At 41.5% G+C, this 25346-nt stretch overlaps 1 protein-coding gene across 3 annotated transcripts in view; it reads left to right on the top strand.

Moving 5' to 3' along the window:
- DISC1 (DISC1 scaffold protein) overlaps positions 1-25346 on the top strand; it is a 417270-nt gene that overhangs the window by 169848 nt on the left and 222076 nt on the right. For all 3 annotated transcript variants that reach the window (XM_049868319.1, XM_049868320.1, XM_049868321.1), the window contains exons 7-8: positions 10295-10349; positions 16657-16759. In XM_049868319.1, coding sequence (XP_049724276.1) covers positions 10295-10349; positions 16657-16759 — 158 coding nt within the window. The remainder of the gene's footprint in view (positions 1-10294; positions 10350-16656; positions 16760-25346) is intronic.

Raw genomic sequence — 25346 nt, 5'->3', positions numbered from 1 at the left:
TCTGTCCTGGCGGCAGAGATGCAGTGAGGACTCATTTTTCATTGGCTAGAAGCAGACTCAAGGCCTAGCCTTCCTGTGTGCCCTTTGTTTACACCTATGCCTTATTGCCAGCCTTCTAGTTCTTACCATTCCAAAGGGTAAGAATGAGCTGTCCTCTACTGGCCTCCCTTCCTATGCCAGTCCATGAAAGGAAACCATCTTACCGATAAAGAGGACAAGATTTCTAAGAGGTGGAATTTATGAAAAGGAGAGATCTTATTGAGTAAACTCCAAGTTTTTAACCCCTTTTCTCATCCACACGGAACTTTACCCTAGCACTCAGTTTAATAGCAGCCACTGCCTTTAATCTCCACTCATCCCGGGGCAGTGGCGGGAAGTGGGGGTACAAAAGGAGCCTTTCATCATTTTTGTGGTTTGAGCGTACTTCTAATAGAGGTCAGGATACTCTCCCCATACCCTATCTATTTCTTAGGAAGAAGACAAGAATGTGGGCATCAGTCATCAAACACATTTTAATTACCAGTACCTACTATTTGTTTATTACTATATGTTGGAAACCCTGGTGGCGTAGTGGTTAAGAGTTTGGCTGCTAACCAAAAGGCTGGCTGTTCGAATACACCAGGCATTCCTTGGAAACCCTATGGGGCACCAGTATGCAGGATCTTAATAACATTTATAATCAATTGTACTATTGAAAATTGAAAAACCCACAGTGAGCTAATATTCTTTGTTCACTTGGAGGGTAGGATAATTTTTCTCCTGAGTACCATAATGTCCTGAGGCCCCAAGGGATGGTTGCTTGGAGAGAAGTATCAGTGAGGGAAGATTTATTTTTCGAGTAACTGAAGGAAACACACCTAGCTGCTCTACCTGGGGAGAAGACCCTTTTCTCTGAGGCAGGAGGCAGTGGTTCTTCCTCTTTGCTATCAGTCCAGATTTGAACCATTGTCGGACGTCAGGAATGATACAAAGATATGGGACTGACTCTTGAACAAAGTCATCAGGAGTTATGGACCCCGTGAAATATTATCATCAAGACAGGCACCTTGTTTCTCCCAGCAGTGTCTCTTCCATTATTCAAATCATACCTGGAATTTCTCAGCTGGGTTTGCCTTCGGAATCTGCAGCAATTTTTTTCCTCTCTTTTGTTTATTAAGGAGTCCCTGGGTGGTGAAAATGGTTAAGCTCTGGGCAACTAACCAAAAGGTTGGTGAGTCGAACCCACCCAGAGGCAACTCGGAAGAAAAGCCTAGCAATCTGCTTCCAAAAGGTCACAGCCATGAAAACCCTATGGAACAGTTCCACTCTGCACACATGGGTCATCATGAGTTGGAATCCACTCAAGGGCAGGTGCTTTGGTTTGGTTTTGGTTTTTTGTTTGTTAGGGCATTATTCATATACAAAGAAATTCACCAAATTTAGGTGTCAGTTTGATGAATCTTGGTAATTATAAACAATTGTGTAACCACTGTCACAATGAAGATCTAGAATAGTTGGCTCACCCTGATAGCTTCCTTGGGCCCCTGCACCCTCCGTCTCTTCCCACTGCTGCTGGCTCCTGGCTCATCCATTGCTGATCTGCGTTTTCGGCAGCACATTCTCATACATAGTCTGAACTTTTCTAAGGCTTCGTTTGTTGAGGATGGATTTTGATAATACGATTTCAGCACCAGTTACGAGTAACAAATAATGTGTGTTTACAAAATAATCATACCGGTTATATTATAAATTTAACACAGTTCTAAAATAGAAATTCCAGAAATCAGTTTGGAAAATGACAACATTTTTGGAATAACCACAGAGCTTCTCAGGAGAGCTAGTATAGTTTAGTGGTTAGGAGGGCAGACAGCTAAACTGCTTAGGTTACCGCCCAGCTCCCCTACTTCCTGCTGGTTAACTCTGGGCAAGTTACTTAAACCTCTCTTTGACTGAGTTTTTTTTAATCTAAAAATGTGGATGAATAAAGTTCCTGCTTTGTAGAGTTATAATGAGGACTTAAAAAGCTCCTAGATATAAAGAATTTAGAAGAGTCCCTGGCACATAATAAGTGCTTAATAAATGTTTAACTCTATTTTTCCTAGGGTGATTGCTTTGAAGGAAGACACTCATTGAGTAAATTAGGTGCGACATGTTTGCTAAAACATATCTGCTAGTTTGTGAGGAAAACTTACGTATTTCCAGGGTAGAGCTTAATTTGATCTGAGAGGACAGTTCTTATTTGTCATTAACAATATGCCAGCTTAAAAGAAACATGAAGATTAGTTTTAATCATTGAAGTGTATGTCACTCTTGTTTATCAACATATAAATCATCTACTTCGGTGGTTTTCAATTTGTATTCCTGCTCATGGAGTTATGGTTTGGAGACCACAGTGGGACGGCAGTAGCATTATGAAGAGAGGGTGTCAATGTGATGTCCTTTGTCACTTACAGCCTCTACCCCCTTCAATCAGAACAAATTTACCATGACCCGTTGTGTGTATTACAGCTCTGTGTAAAATTTTGTTTGAAATAGTTCTATTACTGAAAATAGTTTGAAAACCATTAGCATCGTATTCGTATCCTTCTGCCCCCCACTGTTTTCATCCTGTGTATACCCCAGGGATGCAACTAATGTTAATATTAGCCTGAGCAAAACATAATTAGGAAGGTAAATCTACTGCAAAAAGTAATATAGCATAAATTAAATATAAATCAAATCAAATATAAAACAATGCATTCAATTATCTGCATCACTGCCTTCGTCCTCTAGCATGGATATTTGAGAGGAGGCTAATTTTCTTCCTGGGATAGGGCCAGATCAAGGCCATGATCAGCGAGCTGTGTCAACCCCTGGAAAGACTGTGCTTGATCTAGTTCTTTTTTTTTTTTTTTTTTTTAATTTTTGGTGAAAATATGCACAACAAAACATACTCATTCAGCAATTTTTACAGCCATCGATAATACTTACACACTTAACATGTACCAGCCTTCTCCCTACTCTGCCTATATTGTTTCACCACCATTAACTTAGACTCTCTACCCCTTAAGGTTCTCATCAGTGTTTTAGAGTTACTGTTGTCCATTTAATCTTGTGTAGATAATACTTTAAAAGAGCACAGTACTCAAGGTGAACATTATTTATTAAATGAGATAAATAGTTTAAAGATGACTTCATGGGATGGTTTCAGTTGAAGGCTTAAAAGTTGTTTCTAGGCAATAAATTCAGGGCCTCCTCCAGTCTCAGTATATCCAGTAAGTCTGGTTTCCAATAAGAATTTGAAGTTCTGTTCCACATTTTTTCCTCATTTTGACCAATATCCATCTATTGGATCCTTGATCAAAACGTTCAGTAATGGTAGCCAGGCACCATTCATTTCTTCCACTCTCATGGTAAAAGAGGTTTTACTTCATGGAGGCAATTGGACCTTCAGTCCATTTCCTTTACCAATTCCTGGGTCTCCTTCTTCCTCTGTTGCTTTATGTGAATAGAGAGCAATTGTATCTTGGGTGGCTGCTCACACACTTTGAAGACCCCAGGTGCTATTCACTGAAATAGGAGGTAGAACAGAAACTATGAACAATATTAGGCTGATGACTGGAGAGACTCATGAAACCATGACCCTAAACCTTTGAAAACTAATCCTATCAGGTATTTATTTGTATTTATGTAGTATCAACAGCTATAGCCTTTTTTTTTTTTTTTTTTGGTGGCTGCTGTTTTTGTTGTTAAACTATATATTACTTTCTTTCTCACCCCCCCCGCCACCTTTTTCTATTCTGGTGTGCAGATTAGTGATGTTAGTTGCAATAGTCAAGTTGTGTAACTGTAACCCTTAGTCAATGCCAAGTTTTCCATCTCTGTAGACAAAAATTCAATCCTTCCCAAAGAGGATCCCCCTTCTCCTTCCTTCCCCTCCAGACCTGGGTAACTACAAGTAACCATTGGTTTTTTATACATTTACTTATTGTCATTTTATATAAGTGAGAACATACAATATTTGTCCTTTTGAAATTGACTTATTCCACTCAACATAATGCCTTCAAGGTTCATTCATGTTGTAGCATGTATCAGGACTTCATTTTCTTTAAGGCTATGTAGTATTCCATAGTATCTACCACATTTTGTTTCCATCGTTTTGCTATTGGTGCCGCAGTGAACATCAGCATACATGTGTCTGTTCATGTTCCTACTTTTAGGTTCCTAGGGTATATTCCTAGGAGAGAGATTGCTGGATAATGTGGTAGCTCTATTTCTAATTTTTTGAGGAATCGTCATACTGTTTTCCACAGCGGTTTTACTATTCTGCACTCACACCAGCGATGGATGAGTGGTCCAATCTCCCCACATCTTGTCAACATTTATTTTCTGCTTTTTTGATCATTGCCATTTTAGTAGGAGTAAGGTGGTATCTCATTATAGTTTTGGTTTGCATCTGTGTAATGGCTGATGAGAGCCCTGGTGATGCCGTGATTAAGAGATTGGCTGCTAACCAAAAGGGTTGGCAGTTTGAGTCCACCACCTGCTCCTTGGAAACCCAGTGGCACAGTTCTCCTCTGACCTTTAGGGTCGCTATGAGTTGGAATGGACTTGAGGGCACCAAACAACAACAGTGGCTAATGGCAATGAGCATCATTTGATGTATTTGTTGGCCACTTGAATATTCTCTTTGGTGACGTTTCTGTTCATGTTCTTTGCCCATTTTTTGATTGGGTTATTTGTCTTTTTGTTGTTAAGTGGTAGAAGTTTTATATGTATTTTGGATATTAGACTCTTATTAGAGATGTGGTACCCAAAGGTTTTTTTCCCAGTGTGTAGGTTGCCTTTTTACTTTTTTGACAAAATCTTTTGATGAACATAAGTATTTAATTTTCATGAGGTCTCAATTATCTGTTCTGCTGCTGCTGCTTGTACACTTGTTGTTGTATTTGGTAATCAATCACTAAAAACACTAAGTCCCGTAATTTTGCCCCTATGTTTTCTTCCAAGAACTTTATAGTTTTAGCTTTAACATTTAAGTCCTTGATCCATTTTGAATTAGTTTTTGTGCTTGACCTATTTTTTTATTCACCATGGCAGTACTCTTAGGCATTAGCTAAAAGTACTGCCATTTTGGTCAGAGAAGTTATCGGTAAGTGGACCCATTATCTATATATCTATCTTAATTGTTAATGCATGAACTAGCCTTTGTGTGTGGTGGTGAACACCCATTTATATTTTTAAATGCTCATGTAGGCTCAATTTTGTTGTGGACTATGTATTTAAGAAGTTATTAGTTGAACGGGGTCCCATGAGCCTGGCAAGGGAAAATGTATTTCTGCCCAAGAAAAGTTTTCAGTTTGGACAGCAGATGTCAACAACTCAGCTGGTGCTGCTCCTAAAACCAGAGACTACTACAGGCCCATCTCTGACACCCTCTATCCTCCTTTTCTACATCCCAATGGCTTGGTCCTTCTCCTGGCTATCCAGTGCTCTCTATGCCAGTCTGCCGTCGTATTTACCAGTTGCCATTCAGCTGGCATCTAGAATTTTCCAGGCAGAATTCCAAATATTGTTTTCCATTGTTCCGTCCAGTAGACTAATTTCTGTTAGACGGCGACTCCTGAATTCTGAAAAGTCTGGTGCTGCGTGCGGTGTCTTTCGTCAACTCTTATCTCCTCCATTTGAGTTGAACTCAACTAGATTGGGAAACTCTCTTCTGTTCAAAGTAGATCTAACGTGTGCCTGACTTTGGTTAGACTGTACCTGCACCAGTTGCAGAGTTATTTGCAATTGAAGAGAGTTTGCTTATACTCAGAAATCACAAATTGGTGGTGATGATAACATTCAAAAATAGCTCTTACAGTTGAAGAAGAACAACAGATTAACAAATTGGCAGCTTAGTGCTGATAGTTCACAGTCTGTGCTATAGCACCTTCTCCTGGCACACATACACCCCAAGATAACCCAGAAAACTTGACCTTTTGCAGGCTGCTATTTTACCAAGGAACTAACTAGTCCTATAACATTTTCTCACTTTTTTGGCTTCCCGTCTAGAAACAGTAAGCGGTTGAGGAAGGACCATGTCTTTATGCTCCAAATTCCTGACTTACTAGGTGCCCAACAGATATTTGGAGGATGAATGAATTCATGAACGATTGAATAAATGAAGATGTCAGATGTTCTCACTGGTTTTCAGCATCAACTAAGTTGGACTAAATTCTAACACTGTATTAGCTGTACTAGGGTGGGTATTAGATAAATTATTTATTTAAAAAAAAACCCTTTGTTTTCAGACATTTTGTTTCTTCATGCTGTAAAATAAGAAAATACATATTCAATCACTTTCTTAATCGATTGCCTTATGTGGCTCAATTCCCCTTTAAATCAGTGTTTAAATCTTGGCAGTTCAAGTCCGCCAGGTGCTGCTTGGAAACTCTATGGGGTAGTTCTACTCTGTCCTATAGGGTCGCTGTGAGTCAGAACCAACTCGACGGCAGTGGGTTCAGGTTTTTTGTTTTAGACTTTAAGGGATTCTGGCCAATGGTATAAAATCAAACCAAACCCAGTGCCATCGAGTTGATTCTGACTCATAGCGACCCTATAGGACAGAGTAGAACTGCCCCATAGAGTTTCCAAGGAGCACCTGGCGGATTTGAACTGCCAACCTCTTGGGTTAACAGCCGCAGCACTCAACCACTACACCACCAGGGTTTCCACCTTAAAGTCTAAGGCAATGGTGTATGAGCCTGGAAGGGCACAGCAGGGTACTGGGAAGAGCTAGACTTAGCATATACCTTATGGATTTATTGCTCTTTTCATACCCTGCTGTGCCCTTCCAGGCTCACACACCAGGGGCTGGGGGCTCAGTAAATGATGGCTGAGGGAACTGGAGCCCCAGGACAAGGACAGAGTTTATTTCCATATTACCCATCGGAAAATGCCATTGTTGTCCTCTTTCCAGATTCTGGGAAAAGTCTTCTGTGATAGACTATGAATTTTCTTCATTGCTTTAGAAAATTTTAAATGGAACTTTGAGTTCATGAAACTTTTGAAACCCCTGAGTTTGCAGAATTGCAACAGGCAAAATTGTGTATAGATTTTTGTGTGTGTGTGTGTATAGATTTTTAAATTTTTATTTTAGGGATTACTCATGTCAGAGATAAGTGTTCATTCCAAGGATTACAGAAGCAATAGGGTCAAGCTCACACCCATCTGATGTTCTGTCAGTGCTTGATTGCATTTATACTTCCTTTCCTTTCCCAATTTTTGGCAGAGATGTAAGGAGAGAGTGCATGGACTTGCCGATTTGAATTTCCTAGAACTTTGAGAAGGTTGCTGTGAAATAAATGAGCAAATTAAGTGACCCAAGATTACTGACTTTTATAGTCACCTAAATTAGAACTTGAAATCCCTGGCTGGTGTAAAGATGGACACCTTGCTAGGCTGCTAACCAAAAGGTTGAAGGTGTACTCAGGCACCTCAGAAGAAAATCCTGGCAATCTACTTCCTAAAAATCAGCCATTGAAAACCATGTGGAGCACAGTTTTACTCTGACACACATGGGGTTGTAGCCATAAGTCACAACGGACTCAAAGACAACTGATTTTTTAAGTTAGAATGTAATGACCTTGAGCCTGGAGTCAGTTTTTCATTGACTTTTTAGGGTTTTTTTTTTTCTTTCCCCCTGAAGGTTTATGTTTACACTGATATGCAAGTCTTCTATTACTCCTTTGTGTTAACTGCTGACTCTGTGAACATGTCGTCTATATCCTTGCTATTCAAAGTGTGATCTTTGGGCTGGCAGCACCAACAAAGCCTGGGAGCTTGTTAAAAATCAGAATCTCAGCCACCCGAGAAGTGTTGAATCAGATCTGAATTCCTAGTTGTCTAAGATATTTCCAGTTTCTTCCTGTCACAAACAGTGCAGCAGCACTTCTTGAAAACACTTGGCCTCTGATACCTCCATGCGCCCCCACTGCATGCTTATTTCCCTCTTTCCTCTTTGGAGAGTATCTTAGTCGTCTAGTGCTGCTATAACAGAAATACCACAAGTGGATGGCTTTAACAAAGACAAATTTATTTTTTCACAGTCTCATAGGCTAGAAGTCCAAATTCAGGGCATCAGCTCCAGGGGAAGGCTTTCTTTCTTTGTTGGCTCTGGAGGAAGGTCCTTGTCATCAATCTTCCCCAGGACTGGGAGCTTCTTTGCGAAGGAACCCCGCTCCTTGGGACGGGCTCTGCTCCCAGCACTGCTTTCTTGGTGGCATGAGGTCCCCCTTTCTCTGCTGCTTCCCTTTCATTTTATCTCTTGTAAAATAAAAAGGTGTGCAGGCCACACCCTAGGGAAACTCCCTTTACATTAGATCAGGGATGTGACCCTACTAGGGGTGTTACAATCCTGCCCTAATCCTCTTTAACAAAATTACAATCACAAAATGGAGAACAGCCGCACAATACTGGGAATCATGGCCTAACGAAGTTGACACATATTTTTGGGGGACACAATTCAATCCATGACAGAGAGTCTTCTTTCTTTAGTGGGTATCTCCCTGGTTTGGTCCTTGACCCCTTGCTCTTCTCGCTTTATCTTTTTTCTTCGGGAACTGGCACCTCTCTGAACTGCAGCAGTCACCATTGGGCACGTGTCTGCAGAATCCCTGATCTGGCTTTGCACTTTCTCTGCCACTGTCATCGCACTTTGCCCATGGTAGCAATGGTAGACTTTTTTCCTGGAAATGGACCATCTTTTCTCCCAAACCTGTATCCTGCCCTGCGTCCTCTTTCTTTTGCTTTTAGTGAAGCCCTTGGACCTTACAACTGGATTATTGCTGAAGGTGCCTGCCTGGTTTTGTTACATTCAGTCTTTCCTCCAATCATCTCTCACGATGCTGCCTGACCAATTTTCCAGAAAAAACGTTTCTTTCCTTGTGTACTTCTGCTTGAACATTGAGTGATTTCCCATTGCCTGTGGGAACGCCTTAGCCTTGCATCCAGAACTGACCGTAGCTTACCCTTGATATTCCTTTAAAAATGATTTTTAATGATAAATATTCCAAACATACTGAAAATCTAACAGATACTCATCTGCCTGTCACCCAGATTAAATCAACATTAACACTTCCGCCATATTTACTGCGGTTCTCTTTCTCTAAGTAAATAAACAAAAAATAAACATTACAGTCATAGGTAGGTCCCCACCTCTATCCTTCTCTTCTCTCTTGCAGAAATACTCGTGCCCCTATTAGCTTTATCTCTCACAGCACACCCAGGGGAACTGTTGGGTTCTGTTAGATTCACCTCTCCCTGGAATCTCATCCTTCCTCCTTTTTCCTTTGAGGCTTGGTTCACTTTCTACCTCTTCCAGGGAGCCTTCCTACCATGCCCCTGGTTACTAAATTGCCACACAAATTATCGTCTCTATTGCTCACTTGGAGACAATATTCTGCCTGTGACAGTGTTTATGCAGCAGTTTTCTCTTAGCATTTGGTTTCTATTCCTCTGATAGTAATTCCTTCATCTTGCTTTATACTATAGTTGGTTGTCTGCCTGTGTTTCTCCTCCACTAGATAACAACCTCTTTGAAAATAAGATCTGAGCCTGAGGTAGATTTTATTCATTCATTGATCTATTTTCTAGCTACTGAGTGTTTACTAATAAGCGCCAGGAATTGTTTTAAGCATTGAGGTTGTAGGAGTGAACTAAACAGACGGTTGTTGACTTTGTGAAATTACATGAATGAGTGAATATATCAAGAGTGAATGGTGCTTTAGAGAAAAATGAAGCAGGCAAAAGCCTAAAGTGTAAGGGGGTGCTATTTTAGATAGAATTTAAATGTATATCTTCTATACACTCTGCCTCAATGCTAAATGCAGAAGGTACTCAGTAAATATTTGGCGAATTGCACAGTGTACTTATATAGAGAATATTTGATTGCCTGCCTGGGAAACAGTACCCTGGGTAGACAGTTCCTTCTAAGAAGGTGGTTACAGAACACCAATTTTAATCCTTTGTTGCCAGGAGCCCATCTGGGTTGTTCCTTCCTCTATCAGTAGATGTGCACTCTGGGAATGATAACAAATTTTAATACTAGCTTCAGGAAAGCATTTTTTTTTTTTTTTTTCAGGAAAGCGTAATTAGGGAGGAGAATCTACTTCCCAGCACCACATAAATTTCACATTCAGAGGGGATTGGTTTGGCACCATCTTTCCCACTGCTCTTCTTCAGCCATTTGGCTGGCGGAGGGCTCCCTGTTCACTGTGCTCCTGTTCTATGCGTGCTAGTATCCAACTGTGCTTGCCCAAGAAGGCCAATGTTCTCTTTTTAATTCTTCTAGCCTCCAGGAAAGGATAAGATCCCTCAGCTTGTCCCTTAAAGAAATCGCTGCTAAGGTAAGTACCTTTACACTCCCATTTTTAAAGTATGTCTTGAACATTTTTTTGTGACTTACTTTCATGTCTAAATCACAGAAAGCCCAACTCCTGAGTGCGACGTGGATTTTATAAAGCCAAGTGCAAGGGCTGCTCCCAGTGCTCGCAGTTCTCCCTTGCGATCATCCTGGAAATGGATTTTTTTTTTTTTTCCAGAAAGAGCTGTCACTTTTAGGAAATGGGAAGGGCCTGCTGCTGTGAACAGTTGAATGCCTTTGCCTAAAAAGACTTTCGGGATGTTGTAATTCATTACTTTTCCTCCCAGGAGAGCAGGGTTCAGTTCTTCACAAACAAGAAAATACTGTAGCAAGTGATTGTTTTTGTTTTTTAGTGTTTTTTCATTTGACTTGAGAATCATTTTGCCTATTTTACCTGCCATTCATACTTTTATACCAGGACCCTGGTTTGCATAGGGATAGCACACTTCCTCACCATTCCCTGAGAGCATGCAGTCAATGAAATTATATAGTCAACACCTTGGTTAGTTAGAATAACCTCACTTAACAAAACAAATTCTCTTCCCTGTAGAGATAGTTACACCAGACTGAGTTATTGACAACTGTGAAGTAGTAGTAATTACTCTCAGTTATTACATCTACAGTAAATTTTTTGGCAGAGAACTGGGCATGAATCATGAATTAATTGCATTAGGGCTTGGAACCAAGGAGTCCAAGATAAGATGGTCAAAATGTAAAAAGAATAGGTTGATGACCAGAGAGTAAAGCAGCAGAGCTCCCACTGGCCATGTCTCCCAGATCAGGGAGACAGATCGAGAATCTGCACATCACTACAGCTAAGCTTAAGTTGGGGGTGTACTGTTGGCAAAAAATGTCGACAGTTACTCTGGCCGTTTTCTCAGGTTTTTTTTTTTTTTTTTTTTTATCTAATACAATTCTGAAAACAGCACTCAATGGTTTTGCTACACATCACAGAGCATTAAATTTTTTTTTTTTCCTGTTAGAGAGCTTTGTCTTTATTAGGCAGTCAGCTTTAAGATTATCTTCCACCAACTTTGATGGGTTCCCCTTGGCTTCAAGAGGACTTGGGGGAGGGGAGTTGTGGCAGGAACAGACTAGGTCTCAGGATAGCCCCTCTCACCACCACAAGGCCTGTTGTTGTTGGTTGCCATTTGTTGTTGGTTGCCATCGAGACAATTCTGACTCGTAGTGGTCCAGTGTGTCATAGAACAGAACCACTCCATAGGGCTGATGGAGCAGTAAGTTTGATGGACAATTATACCCTGAGAACAAGACGAATTTCTTATTAGGAATATGAGCGAACTTTGGTGCCAATAAGATGGCTTTGTGGCCAGGGACCTGGGAATGCTTGACATCTGTTCTGCTGTCCCTGAGAGCTTCCCAAGCCCATTCACCCAGAAAGTAAGAGCAGGATGAGGCTCAAAGTGCTGCTTACACAGAGCTGGGCGAGGACCTGGCTCCACATGCAGAACCGGGTTAAGGGGCTATGCTTGGAGCAGGACTTCAATCCCCTCCCTCCTTCCTCAAATCTGCATCTTAGGACCTTGTTTGCCCTGCTCAACTGTCATGGATTGAATTATGTCACCCCTAAAATGTGTGTATCAATTTGGCTGGGCCATGATTCCCAGTATTGTGTGGTTGTCCTCCATTTTGTGATTGTAATTTTATTTTAGGATGAGGGTGGGATTGCAACACAATTACTAAGGTCACATCCCCGATCCATTGTAAAGGGAGTTTTCCTGGGGTGTGGCCTGCACCATCTTTTATCTCTCAAGAGATAAATAGGAAAGGGAAGCAAGGAGAGAGTTGGGGACCTCCTACCACCAAGAAAGCAGTGCTGAAAGCAGAGTGCATCCTTCGGACCCGGGGTTCCTGCACAGAGAAGTTCCTAGTCTGGGGGAAGATTGATGAGATGGTCAACAGAGAAAGTCTTCTCTTGGAGCTGACGCCCTGAATTTGGACTTTTAGCCTACTTTACTGTGAGGAGATAAATTTCTCTTTGTTAAAGCCATCCACTTGTGTCATTTCTGTTTTAGCAGCACTAGATGACTAAGACAGCAACTGCAGGGACAAGGGAGACTCTGACTTGGCTTATCCATTTTGTTATGTGAAGCGGGAGAGGAAGTGCTAGAGAGCAGAGCCTGCATTTCTGCCTTAGAAATCACAGTGATGCTGCCAACAAGTGCTCATGGCCCTATTGATGTCAATTACCCTCACCTTTTTTAAGCAGAGCCAGTGGAGAGCTGGGGAGGGACAAAAGCTCCTGGATAGAGGGGAGTGGTAGTGGTATTCCTTCTCCTCTTTTTTTTGCTGTATGTGCCATTTATATTTTATCAAGTGTGGAATTAAAAGATGAGAGAACTCCCTTGGGTTTGGATTGGTTGATATCTTCAGAACACACACTGTGTGTAATGGGTGAGTCTGTGTATTTGCAGTGAGTATACAGTTGTGTGTGTTACATAACATAGATGGTATTTGTATGTGTGTGTATTTTATATGATATTCTATATTGTGCAGGCACACATAAACCCCATACATACAATAGTGGGATTTGGTGATAATCTCCAGCTACTGTTAAAGATCTTTGAATTTGCCCAAATACCAGAAGTGGTTTGTTGTGTCTGCATACCTTTTCTAGTGCATTTACAAAAATATTATAATTATTTTGCATCTTTATAAGATTAAGGGACTCATGCCTTGGATTTTAAGATGCAAATGTAAAAGCTCCATTTGGTAATGAGTTGCTTAGTGTTCAATTTTATTTGGAAACAAAAAGGGGATGCAGATTTTCTGAGGTGTGTACGTATGTATCTAGGTGGGCATGTCCATGTGCATGTATATGAGTGTGTGTGATGGAGAGAGGGCTGAGGAGAGAAAGCATTAGAGAAGAGATGCTGAGACATATTAGTTTACAGAGAATTAAAACAAAACTACCCAATCATGAAAAACAAATAAACAAAAACAAACCCCCCAAAACCAGCTTTCTCTACACTGTGGTCTAGGTTGGCTGGTGATCTTGAGATGAAAGACTTAGCTTGGCTCAGCTTTTTTCTTTAGTGTGTTAGATATTTAGATCAGAGAGATGGAACCTTCCTTCCATTTATTACATTTCTTTGAGTTTGGTTACCCAAACCAGAGGTCCTTAAGGGATAAATGAGATGGAAGAAATAGTTGGAAATAAATGGAATATCTGGAGAATGGTAGATATTAGATTACATCCAGTAGTTCCTGAAAGAATGTACATTGCAATTTAATAAGAAGATTTATAAAGGTTGTTTTATATTAATGGTGATAGCTTGAAGGATAGATTTGCTCAACAAAGGAGAAACTGACCCAATTATGATTAACAAACTAAAGTCAGAAATACTGGACATAAATTGGATGAGACGTAAGAATTATGGCTGATGTTACAGCGTTAATGGAAATGTCCTCACTCTTCCAGTGATATTCTCAGATGGGTGAGAATGGCCAGTTATCAGACATTGAACTAAACCGAGACGTAGTGCTGTGGGTAAGGTGTCTAGAACATTTTCATTTTAACTCCCAGTTCTGACACACTGACAAATCTCAGGACTGTTGAAAGAGTCTCAAAATGAATCACTTTGGACATGTGGACACTCAACACCACTCGTACAAGCTTTGGTTTAGAGGCTACCAAACTCTCATCTTGATCCAGAGAGTGAGTTTTATACAGAATGTTGGAAAATTACAGCCACTTAATGGAAAAGAAGAATCCCTTGGTGGCACAGATGGTTAAGTGTCTGACAACTAGTTGAAAGTTTGTCAGTTCAACCCACCCAGAGGCACCTTGGGAGACAGGCTTATCAATGTGCTTCTGAAAGAACACATCCTTGAAAACCCTATAGAGCACGGTTGTACTCTGTACACATGGGGTTGCCATAAGCTGGAATTCACTTTTGAAAGCAACTAAATACAACAACAATGGAAAAGCAGATGTATAAGTAGGTCCACGGGAGAAATAATGGAGTGTTTTAGGCAGGGTGTTTGAGGTCTGCTTTGATTCTAAATATAAACTCAATTTCAGTCTGAGATAAGCAAATCAGTAAAGTTGATGGTGTCTAGCAAGATCTAGATTGTTCTGGGGAAATTAAATATTATATTTTCTTTGAGAAATAATGGAGTGTTTTAGGCAGGGTGTTTGAGGTCTGCTTTGATTCTAAATATAAACTCAGTTTCAGTCTGAGATAAACAGAACAATAAAGTTGATGGTGTCTAGCAAGATCTAGATTGTTCTGGGGAAATTAAATATTATATTTTCTTTGGGCTCTGTGAACCCATCTGGATCAAGTTTGTTCTTGGATGGAATCTCAAGATTTTTAGCAAAAAAAGAGTGATGTTTCTAGGTAGCATCTTTTGTGGATCATCCCAAAATATCTTTATAGATGTACTCATTCTTATTAACGTCTGTGCTGTATGCTTTTATTGAACGGGAGTTTTTCTGGGAAGCTCATTAATCTGAGTTGAGGTAACAATTGAATGTGAGGTTTTAGCCTTAAGCAAAAGAAAAAAATTGATGTTTTAGTCTCAAAATAAAAGACAGCTAAAGGGATTTGGAAAAAGAAACTGGGATTTAAGAATTTTGCTATTTTTGAAAAAGCGAAAGCAAATATAGGAATTGTTTGAGGTGTCATGAAAAAATAAATGATAAAACCTGCAAACCTGTCTTAGATTTACGTCTGTACTTTCGAACGTGGCTTGCCAGCAAGTATCTATCTACCCTCAAAGTTTCACTAAACAGCTTCTACTAAAGAAGTTAATTGAACTTAAGCTCTCTGATTCCCATGGCCATTAATTCATTCATATGTTTATTTGCTGCCTGCTACTCCAGGCACTGGACTCCAGGGCAATGGTTTTTTTACTCCAGGCACCAAGCAAAAAGTCCCTGCTTACATAGAAAAAAAAAAAAAAATTTTTTTTTTTTTTTTTACATAGAGCTTGTAGATGTTCTAGTGGAGAGTGAGATAATATAAAAACAAATGAATAAATACAAACAGTGTGTTAGCTGGAGAGGAGGTTATGGAAAAAATAAAGTAGGGCAAGGGGAAAGGGGAGGGAGGATCCAGAGAGGTTACTGGGCCTTTCTTCCCAGGTCACATTTTAGAGGAACCCTGAAGGAAGTAAGAGAGCTGAGCTACCTGGGGCAAGAGTGTTCAGACTGAGTGAATAAGAGTGCAAAGGCCCTGAGGGTGGGGAAGGTGGAAGAGGTGATTTTAATTTTGGTTCTTCTCTGTTGTGTTTGCAACATTACATCAGTGTTGTGTTCTGGTGTGGTGAAAAGATATAAAGACCTATGCTTGGAAGATGTCCATGCTTGCTTTAGTTTATTCCCGTTTATTTTTTTTTTCCTTTTCCATTTTCTTCTCTTCTTTCTTTTTTATTGCACTGCTTACATTTTAAATGAAAAAAAAATTATCGTGGTAAAATATATGTAACAAAACATTTGTCATTTTAACCATTTTTAAGTGGACAATTCAGTGACGTTAATTACATTCACCATGTTATGCTACTATATCATAATCCCTTTCCAAATTTTTTTGTCACCCCGAATGGAAACTCAGTACTCCTTGAGCAACAACTCCCCATTTCTTCTTTCCCCCAGACCTGTAACTGCTGATAATCTTTTGTCTCTACACATTTGTGTGTTCTAGATATTTCATATAAGTGGGATCATAAAATATTTGTCCTTTTGTGTCTGACTTATTTCACTCAGCATTATGTTTGCAAGGTTCATCCATGTCATAACATGTATCAGAATTTTATTTGTCTTTATGGCTGAATAATATTCCATTGTGTGGACATACTGCCTTTTTTAATCACCTCATCTCTTGGTGGACACGTGGATTGTTTCCACCTTTTGGCTATTATGAATAGTGTTGCTGCCATGAACATTGGTGTACAAGTATCTGCCTGAGTCTCCGCTTTCCGAGTCTCTTGGTTATATACCTAGGAATGGAATTGCTGAGCCATAAGGTAATTCTATGTTTAACTTTTTGAGGAACCACCAAACTGTTTTCCATAACAGCTGCACCATTCTACATCCTCACCAGCCATGCACCAAGGTTCCAATTTCTCCGCATCCTTACCAGCACATGTTATTTTCCATTTTTCTGATCATAGCCATCCTAGGAGGGAGGGGTGAAGCTCCTCAAGTTACTCTTTGCCATCTCTCTTATCTACTTACAAAGTCAGAATCCCTGACCTGGCTGCTCCGTTGCCTTTTGATTTTTACCTGAATACATGATAATTCATGGCTGTCCTTCTCCCTCTAGGTGTGTATGAGTGAGAGACTCTGCAGGACCCTGAGGAAGAAAGTTAGTGATATTGAAGCCCAACTGCCGGCATTGCTTGAAGCCAAAATGCTTGCCATATCAGGTAACTGGAAACAAGAAAAGCGCTGAAGCAGTAGAACTAAAATAATGAGAGCCATTACTCCATTGGTGTTTTGTCTTTGATTAACATTTTACCGCTGGCTTATGTCATTTTTTTTTTTTATGTCATATTCAGACATCTCAAAAACTTTTCAGGGAAGTTTCATTGTATACCCATGGAATAGATGGGCAACATGGTTTTCTCATACAGTAAAAGGATGGATTAAAAAAACACACACACACACATTGCCATTGAGTCGATTCGGATTCATAGGGACCCTATAGGAAGGAGTAGAACTGCCCCATACGGTTTCTGAGGAGTGTCTGGTTAATTTGAACTGCAGAACTTTTGGTTAGCAGCGGAACTCTTAACCACTATGCCACCAGGGTTTCCAAAGAGGATGGATAAGACTCTTAAAAATACATACATACACACACACAATGTAAAATAATTTATTTGGTTAGGTCCCATATTTGGGGCTTCCAGTTCCCTTCGTTAAATAGTTTAGAGACTGGATTTACTTTGTGTGCTGTAAAATTCTAGCGTATATTTAAAAGGCATTATGTATGTTGGGATCTATAGATGCTCGCTGAGGATTATTGGGTATTGTTAATATCATTATACCATGAGGCAAGTTGATGTACTCAGTTTAACAATCTAGCCATAGAACTTGGAGCACTCGTACGAGGTCATATTCCCTCTTTAAATTGGAAGTTATTAAGGGACATATTTTTCTGTTAATTAGTAGGTTGGAACAAGAGTCTCTGAAAATAGCGTCTTAACTTTTCATCTGAATAGTGCTTTTAAACAGTCCTCTGCATTTGTTGTTTGATTTTTCGCAACAGCTGTCCTGGGGACGTGGGAAAGGTGCTGGCATCCCAATGAACGGGTAGGCAGATTGAGGCTGTGGGGTGTGTCCTTTGGTTAAGTTTATTCAGTTAGCTAAGTGGGGGCAGATCAGGGCCTAGAGTCCAGGTCTCTGCATAGTTCATGATATAAAGCTTTTTAGCCCAGTTACATAATGACAGCCGCAAAATATTCTCTGAGTTTTATAGGTTGCATCATCTTTGTCAACTTCAGAAGAATCATAAAAATTTAACAAAAAGGTAAAATAATTACATGTATGGGTTTTAAATGGCATTTAAAAAAGGAATACAATAATTGGCAGCTTCTGCTCCTCAGATCATTAAACAACTAATGTTGGCAGCTAACGAGCAATTTGGTCCCTGGTGCAGTAGCGTGGATTATTTACAAACAGCAGAACATAGAACTGTGAATGTGGGGCCTGGCTCTTAACAGCTTCACATGCCATTTACTTGGAATTATGGCCCCATTTGCTAAGAGAAAAAAAAGAAAGATTGAACACAATCTTGCTTCTGAGTTAGAGTTTTTGCCTTGCTTCATCAGTACATCTTTTCCAGGAATACAGGTGGATGTGTCTTTATTAAGCCCAGGGGAGGAGATGTATAATTCAGGCAGCAGAGATCGCCCTCACTCCCATTTGAATCATGCCTTCTCAGAATCCTGGGGAAACATTTGAAGATGCTGTATTGTATATGGGGCCTGGGCTTTCTGCTTTAGCTCTGATCGGCTGAGAAACTTGGTGGGGGCCAACGGCGTGAGTGATGACCTGAGTGAACTGTATTGGGACTCATCTCTGGGTCTCCCTATTTCCTGGTAACTCTTTAGGACCTTTGGTAAACAGCCTTTCGGTTACTGGGCTCTGCCCCCTGGCTGTACTGGCGGCAGGGTGGTTGTCATTCTTTTGCAACTTCTGTACTTAATACCGTTTCCGTTTCCTTGTGAGATAAACCCCAAAGCAAGAAGAGCCAGAGGAGGGCAAAGGCACTGCCCTTAGACTCCTGACTGACCTATTTTCGTATTCTCAGCCCATTAGAGAAAAGCACAATCACAGTCCTCTTCAAGAGAAGCCCTTCTTTATTTTGGGCTCCATGTGAGAATGCTGAGGGCAATGTCCTTAAGATTCTTCAAGGAATGCAGAGGATCTTAAGGTGTACCCTTAAGATTGTTAGAGGGCCTTTTGCCCGTCTGAAAGATCCTACCATCATCACTGTTTTAGATCTTATAGACCCATCCTGGGTTTAATCTATGGTCTGAAGCTCGTTCTTAATTTGAGAACCACTCGCCATCTGGAGAGGCTGGGAATAAGGAACAGTTTTATTTTCAAACCCAGCAAGTCCTTTATATTTAACAGTTTATTATTTAACTGCATTCTCCTCTGCATTTTACCATAGACAGTGAGAAGAAGCCAGCCGGCACTTCCGTACATTGCCTGGAAATCTCCTTGGCTACACCATCCAGTTCGTTAGGAGCTCTTTTCTACATTACCTCAGCTGATAATGTTGCCAAACTTTCTGCCATTACGTTACAAGGGCCCCCTTTCCATTGGTTTCTAATAAAGTGTTTCTTACTCCCCTTTGAGCCTTCACTGACATCGCCTTGAGGCCCCTTAGACTCCACTCACACTTCCTAGAGTCCCATTAGGCTTCTGCCTGCCACCTGGAACCAAAGCCATTGCCTTATATTTTAGTGTTTTGTTACAGCAGCGCCCCAAAGTCTGTTCTGATTATCTATTGCTTTGTAAGAAACCACCTTACTACTTAGCAACTTAAAACAACACAATCATTTCTTTTGCTCCTGGATTTTCAGTTTGAGCAAGTTGTGACAGGGACAGCAGGGGTGGCTCAACTGGGGCTGGAGAGCCCACTTCCCAGATAGCTCACTCATGTGACTGGCAAGCTGATTTGGCTGTTGGTTCCTCTATGTGGGGACTTCTCTATAGCTAGGTTGTCTTCCTTACAGCATGTCTGCTAGGTTCCAAGGGACAGGAAATGGAAGTTTCTAATTTCTTAAGACCCAGACTCGAACTGGCATGTATCCCTATTAGTTATCTTTTGCTGTGTAACAAATCACCCCAAAGCTTAGCAACTTGAAACAATGAACGTTTATTATTTCACACAGTTTCTGAGAGTTAGGAATCCAGGAGCAGCTTAGCTGGCTTGTTCTGGCTCAGGGTCTCCTACGAGGTTATCATGAAGATATAGGCCGGGGTCTATTAGAAAAAACACAAGTATTGGTGAGAATGAAGAGAAACTGGAACCCTCATGCATTGCTGGTGGCTATTTTAAAATGATGCAGCTGGCTGTGGAAAACAATTTGATAGTTCCTCAAAAGGTTAAACATAGAATTGCCTTATGACTCAGCAATTCCACTGCTGGAAGACTTGAAAGCAAGGACACAAACAGACACTTGTACATCAGTGTTCATTGCAGCACTATTCACAATAGCCAAAAGGTGGAAACAACCCAAGTGTCCATCAACAGATGAATGAATAAAAAAAGATGGTATATCCACATGATGCCATATTATTCAGCCATAAAGAGAAATGAAGGTCTGATGCATGTTATACACATGAATGAACCTTGCAAACATTATGCTGAGTGAAATAAGTGAGACACAAAAGGACAAATATTATATGATCCCGCTTATATGAAATATCTTGAATAGATTATTAGTGGTTACCAGGGACTTAAGGGAGGGTGGAATGGGACATTATTGCTCAAGAGATACTGAGTTTCTGTTTGGGGTGATGAAAAACTGGGAAACAATAGTGGTGATGGTAGTGCAACATGATGAATGTAATTAATGTAAACTTAAAATGGTTAAAAAGCAAAATTAAAAAAAATATATTTTACCACAATAAAAATAAAAAACTCCCTCCTCCCAAAAAGAAAGCAGAAAGATATAGGCTGGGCTGCATCATCTGAGGGCTCGACTGGGGCTGGAAGACACATTTCCAAGCTCAATAATGTGGCTATTAGCAGAAGGCCTCAGTTTCTTGCCACAGGCCCCCCCGCCCCGCCCCACAGGGCCATACGTGACATGGCAGCTGATTTCCCCCATGGCAAGTGGTCTGAGAGAGAATGAACAAACAGAAGCCACAATGCCTTTCTGGTACTTAGCCTCCAGAGTTGTACCCTGTCACTGCCCTGTATTCACTGAAGCAAGGCAGTAAGTCCAGCCCAGACTTAAGGGGAGGCAAGATAGTTTCACCTCAAGGGTTGTGTATTAGAGAATTAGGTGGTCGTTGTTACTGGGTGCTGTCGAGTCAATTCCAACTCATAGTGACCCCATGTGACAGGATAGAATTGCCCCAGAGGGTTTTCTTGGCAGTAATCTTTACAGAAGCAGATCGCAAGGTCTTTCTCCCATGGCGCTGCTGGTGGGTTTGAACAGCCAAACTTTGGGTTAGCAGCCGAGTGCTTAACTATTGTGCCATCAGGGTTCCATGAATTAGGTGGAGATACTTTTAAAACCATCATGGCATCACTTCTGCCATTTTTTATTGGTCAAGTGGTCATGGAGCCCTGATGCAAGGGGAGGGGATAGAGACGCCAACTCTCAATGGGAGGAGTGTCCAAGAATTTTTGGACTATGTTTTAAAAAGCACCATAGTGACTAAGGAGCCAGTAGAATTTTGAGAAGCAAAGTTTTTTAGGCAGAGGCAATGTCCTAAAACCCTGTGGACCACAGTGGTCCGATCTGCAACCGATTATGGTGATGGTGCAGGACCAGGCTTTCTTATGTCGCGCATAGGCTTGCCATGAGTTGGGGCTAACTCAACAGCAGCCAGCAGCAACCCACGTCGCGTAGACATTTAGCAACAAGTGTCTTTCCTATGTATAATTGACCCTAGTTTTAGATTCTGGTTCTGTACTGTTGCTGAGATACAGTCATGGGTAGAACTCCTACCTGGGCCTATGTCTGTGGCCTGACTAGCATTCCAGTCTGTATCTAGAATGGGGCCTGCTGTGCTCTGGCCAGTCCTTTCCCTAGGACCACTTCTTGGCTCCTGAGCCAGCCAGAGGGTAGAGGCTGGGCTATCTGATGGCAGGCTTCTGTGACACTGGAGATGGGCATGGATTCTGGCTCTAATCTTCGCCTGCTTGGATCATCTCTTAAGTCACCTTGCTATTTATTTTTTCCTTGTGTTTTGCCCTATGCTTGGCACTCCAAAGACAGCCAATAAGACTATTTCTAATAAAATAGAACCTCACTTGTTGATTGCTAGTTTACATAATCTGTGATTTCTGTATCTCTTTGATAGTGTGCTTCATTTCTGGGGCCGAGTCTCTTTCAGCTTAAAGCTTTGTCAGTTTTCTTCTGCCTACCCTGGCCCCAGTCCTTCTCATCTGTCCCGTCCTCTGTAGGTGGCAACAAGGCTGGCGTCCTGGTGGACAGGCTCTGTGCCTGACACCTGTGGGTTGTCTGAGCAGTCGAAGGCTTCCTGCGAGCTGGCAGGCTCTATGCGCTGTATTTTTTTATCAACTGGACCTGAATACCTTCAAGATAAATGAACACAGCCCTGCTATTTTGGCACAAGATGAAGGCTAGAGTTAAGCAGTCTATAAAAACTGTGAAGAAACTTAACAGTGAGTCATAGGCAGGGCGCCTGAGCTGTCCAGATGTCAGAGGCGCTCTGTGTGTAATCACACACTGCTGGAGTCCTCTAAAACGGTGGTGTGTGGCTGCTGCCTACCTTTATAGGTCTTTCTTCTCTCCATACTCATAAGGGATCTTCCCATTTATAGCCCTGGTATCATTCCCTATACTTTTTAGAGGAGCTCCACATTTCTGGTTACCCTGTAGCCTTCAAGCTCGTGTTCTCAGCCTTGGCTGCACGTTAGAATCATCTGAGGAACTTGGAAAATACAGGACCCAGGCCCAGCACCAGATCCACAAATCAAAACCTCTGGGGGGCAGGGCCTAGATATGGGGCCATTCCGAGGTATTTTTAATGTACCAGGGGGCCTAGAACTCCTGTACTAAGCCAGAGGAGACCTCGCTGCTCTGTTCATGTCTTTTCTTCTTGGGTGTGGGATGAATGCAAATGCACTCTTGATTCATACTTTCATACCTGTGGAGCAGCCAAGCCTGCCCCTAAACCATTGCTAATAGCCTGCCTGCAGCCTTGCAGATGGCACTGGCCTGAGAGGATGTCTTTCAGCACCACTTTGCTCTTCTCTCCTTGTCTTCTCTGCGCTCTGGAAGGTGAGCCTGAGGCCGAGAGGCTGCTTGGCCTAATTCCTGTGACGGTCACTGTTATGCACATTGCTTTAGAATTCACAGGGACCCATGGGCAGCCTGACAACGGGCTGCTGTGGTGATGAGGGAGCTTGGTGAACAGATCTCACCATGCCAGGGGGCGACCTCTCCCTGGCCATTAGATTAGCTGTTTTGGGGTCTCCCTCAGTTTGTGGCATACTTTCTTTCCCATCTGCCTTGTTCTTCTGTTTCCAAGGAACATTCACACACAAATAAGCAGTTAAATAATTAAACAATGACAGGAGGCCGTGATTCTTCAAAGTTTAGTTTAGTGTCTTCATTTGCAAAATGAGGATCACTTTCTTTTGGTATTTCATGTGTGGACTGGTCCGGAGCCATCCCCATGATTGGCCGTGGTTCGAACCATTGGGATCCATAGGGTTTTCACTGGTTGATTTGCAGATGTATGTCACCTAGCCTTTCTTCCTAGTCTGTCTTAGTCTGGAAGCTCTGCTGAAACCTGTTCAGCATCATAGCAACATGCAAGCCTCCACTGACAGATGGGTGCAAGGTTTTGCCTAATTGTGTGTACTTGAACTTAGAGTACCTTGGAAGACTGGTGTTTCAGGGCCCTAGGGGAGAGCACCAAACCTATGGCCTCTAAGTGGATGGCTCTGCTTTGTCTTTTCCTATTGTGTCACACAGAAAAAAAGTTTCAGGACTTGTTATTTTTCGGCTTTTAGAATAAGGTTATGGCGTTGGCTTTATTTTATTTTTTGCCAGTGAAGAAGTATAGTTCAAATTTGAGTAAGCAAAAGTGAATGATTTAGGGTGATCGTTACAAACTGCAGTGCCTCCGGGGTCAGGCAAGTGTGATCATGGATTGTGTGAAGTGCCCTCTCCCAGGTGAGGGCGTGATGAGGTATGGGGATGGGACTTCCTTCTTTTATGAGGAATTGTGCCCATGTTTGACCTAGTCACTTATTGAGCTATACATGGTAGAATAAGCACCTAACATGAGATTGGAAGAACCAAGTTCAAGTTTCGCAGACCCACAAGGGATCTTAGACTCAAACTTTGTGACCTCAGGAAGGTCACTGTCTAGGCCTCGGTGTCTTCAACTGGAGATTAAGGAAAATCGTTATAAGACTCCTTCCTGGATTATTGGGGAGATTAAATGAGACAATTTATATAATGAGAGCACTGTGATCTTGAAAACGGGACTTTCAAATAATGACCTTAGCAAGGGAATAACTGATCAAAATTACTCCGAGGGACTCTGAAGCAGAAGGTAGCTATTTGAATACACAGATGCAGAGCATAAGTAAAATTAGAAAGCGTAGAGTGGGTTAAACCAGCTCCCACTTTGGTATATACCTAAAGGTTTGTAATTGTGTTATTTGCAGAATAAAATATTTTGACAAATGCTTTAAAAAGTATATGTGAATCCCACAGTACCTTCTGCTTGCTGAAGAGCAGGCAGGCATGTTTGTAGCATTGGTGGAAAGGGCAACATGCTCATCTCTGTGCCAATCCTCCTGTGGCATTTGGAAAATGGCCCATTAGAGTGATAGAGATTGGGGTCACCATGTCACTGATGGCTCTTTCTTTAGGGATCAAGCCTTGCTTTCCTGAATTTCTGTTGCAGCACTCTCGGCCAGTTTCTGCAATCAGGTAGAACTGCACCCAGCAAGACTCACATCATGGGCTTGGATCTGAGGCCAACATGCTCATAAAATATTAACTGAGGGCAGCGTAGCATTTTATTGTGGCTTGGGTTTGATATTAACTGTCTCTTTGGGAATTCACACTCATTCTGCATATATAAAACTTTCATGCCTTTCGTTATAGATTTTCCCAAGCCATGTTCCTCAGGATCAAGGAAGGGGCCGGGTTTTAATTGATGATCTCTCTCATGTTTTATTAAGGGCCCTGGTCTCTCAAGCTTGTGATGATTTGCAGGGGGGCTCTAAGAACTCATTGCCAACAAACCTTTTGTAAAGGCATGCACTCTGTATTTATAGTCTCTTCCAGTTTCTTTTTAGGGGTCTTTTCTCTTTGAACTCTTCATCGGAGGAGACTGTACTCTGTGGCATATTTGGCCTGGTGTCTCTGGGAGCACAGTGGTGCACACACCATTTTTTGTTAACTTTCTGTCGTGAAAATGTGGTCCTAGCAGAAAGGTTTCAGTGTGCCCACTCCTGGCCATGCATTTCTTGGTTCATAGGGCTCCCTAAGCCCAGCCCAAGGAAGGCCATTTTGAAGGCACCAGGTTGTACCTGTGGCAGCCCTGCCAAGAAGCAGTCACACTTGTGGGGGTTGGTCTGCAAAGTCACCGAGAGTACAGGGTTTCATTGAGGTTCTTTGTGGCACTCCATCGTTTTCCTGATTTTACAAGTCCACGTCAGCAGAAGATTTTCAGTGGACAACCAGGATTCAAATGGTCCTTAAATGGTTTGTAGTTGAAACACCAGGGGGTTGCAGATGGTCAGTCAGGCCGCCAGTAATATAAGTGAGTCGTAAC

The sequence above is a fragment of the Elephas maximus genome, chromosome 24, assembly GCF_024166365.1.
Source record: "Elephas maximus indicus isolate mEleMax1 chromosome 24, mEleMax1 primary haplotype, whole genome shotgun sequence".
NCBI lineage: Eukaryota > Metazoa > Chordata > Mammalia > Proboscidea > Elephantidae > Elephas > Elephas maximus.
This window is presented reverse-complemented; position numbering and strand designations above follow the sequence as displayed.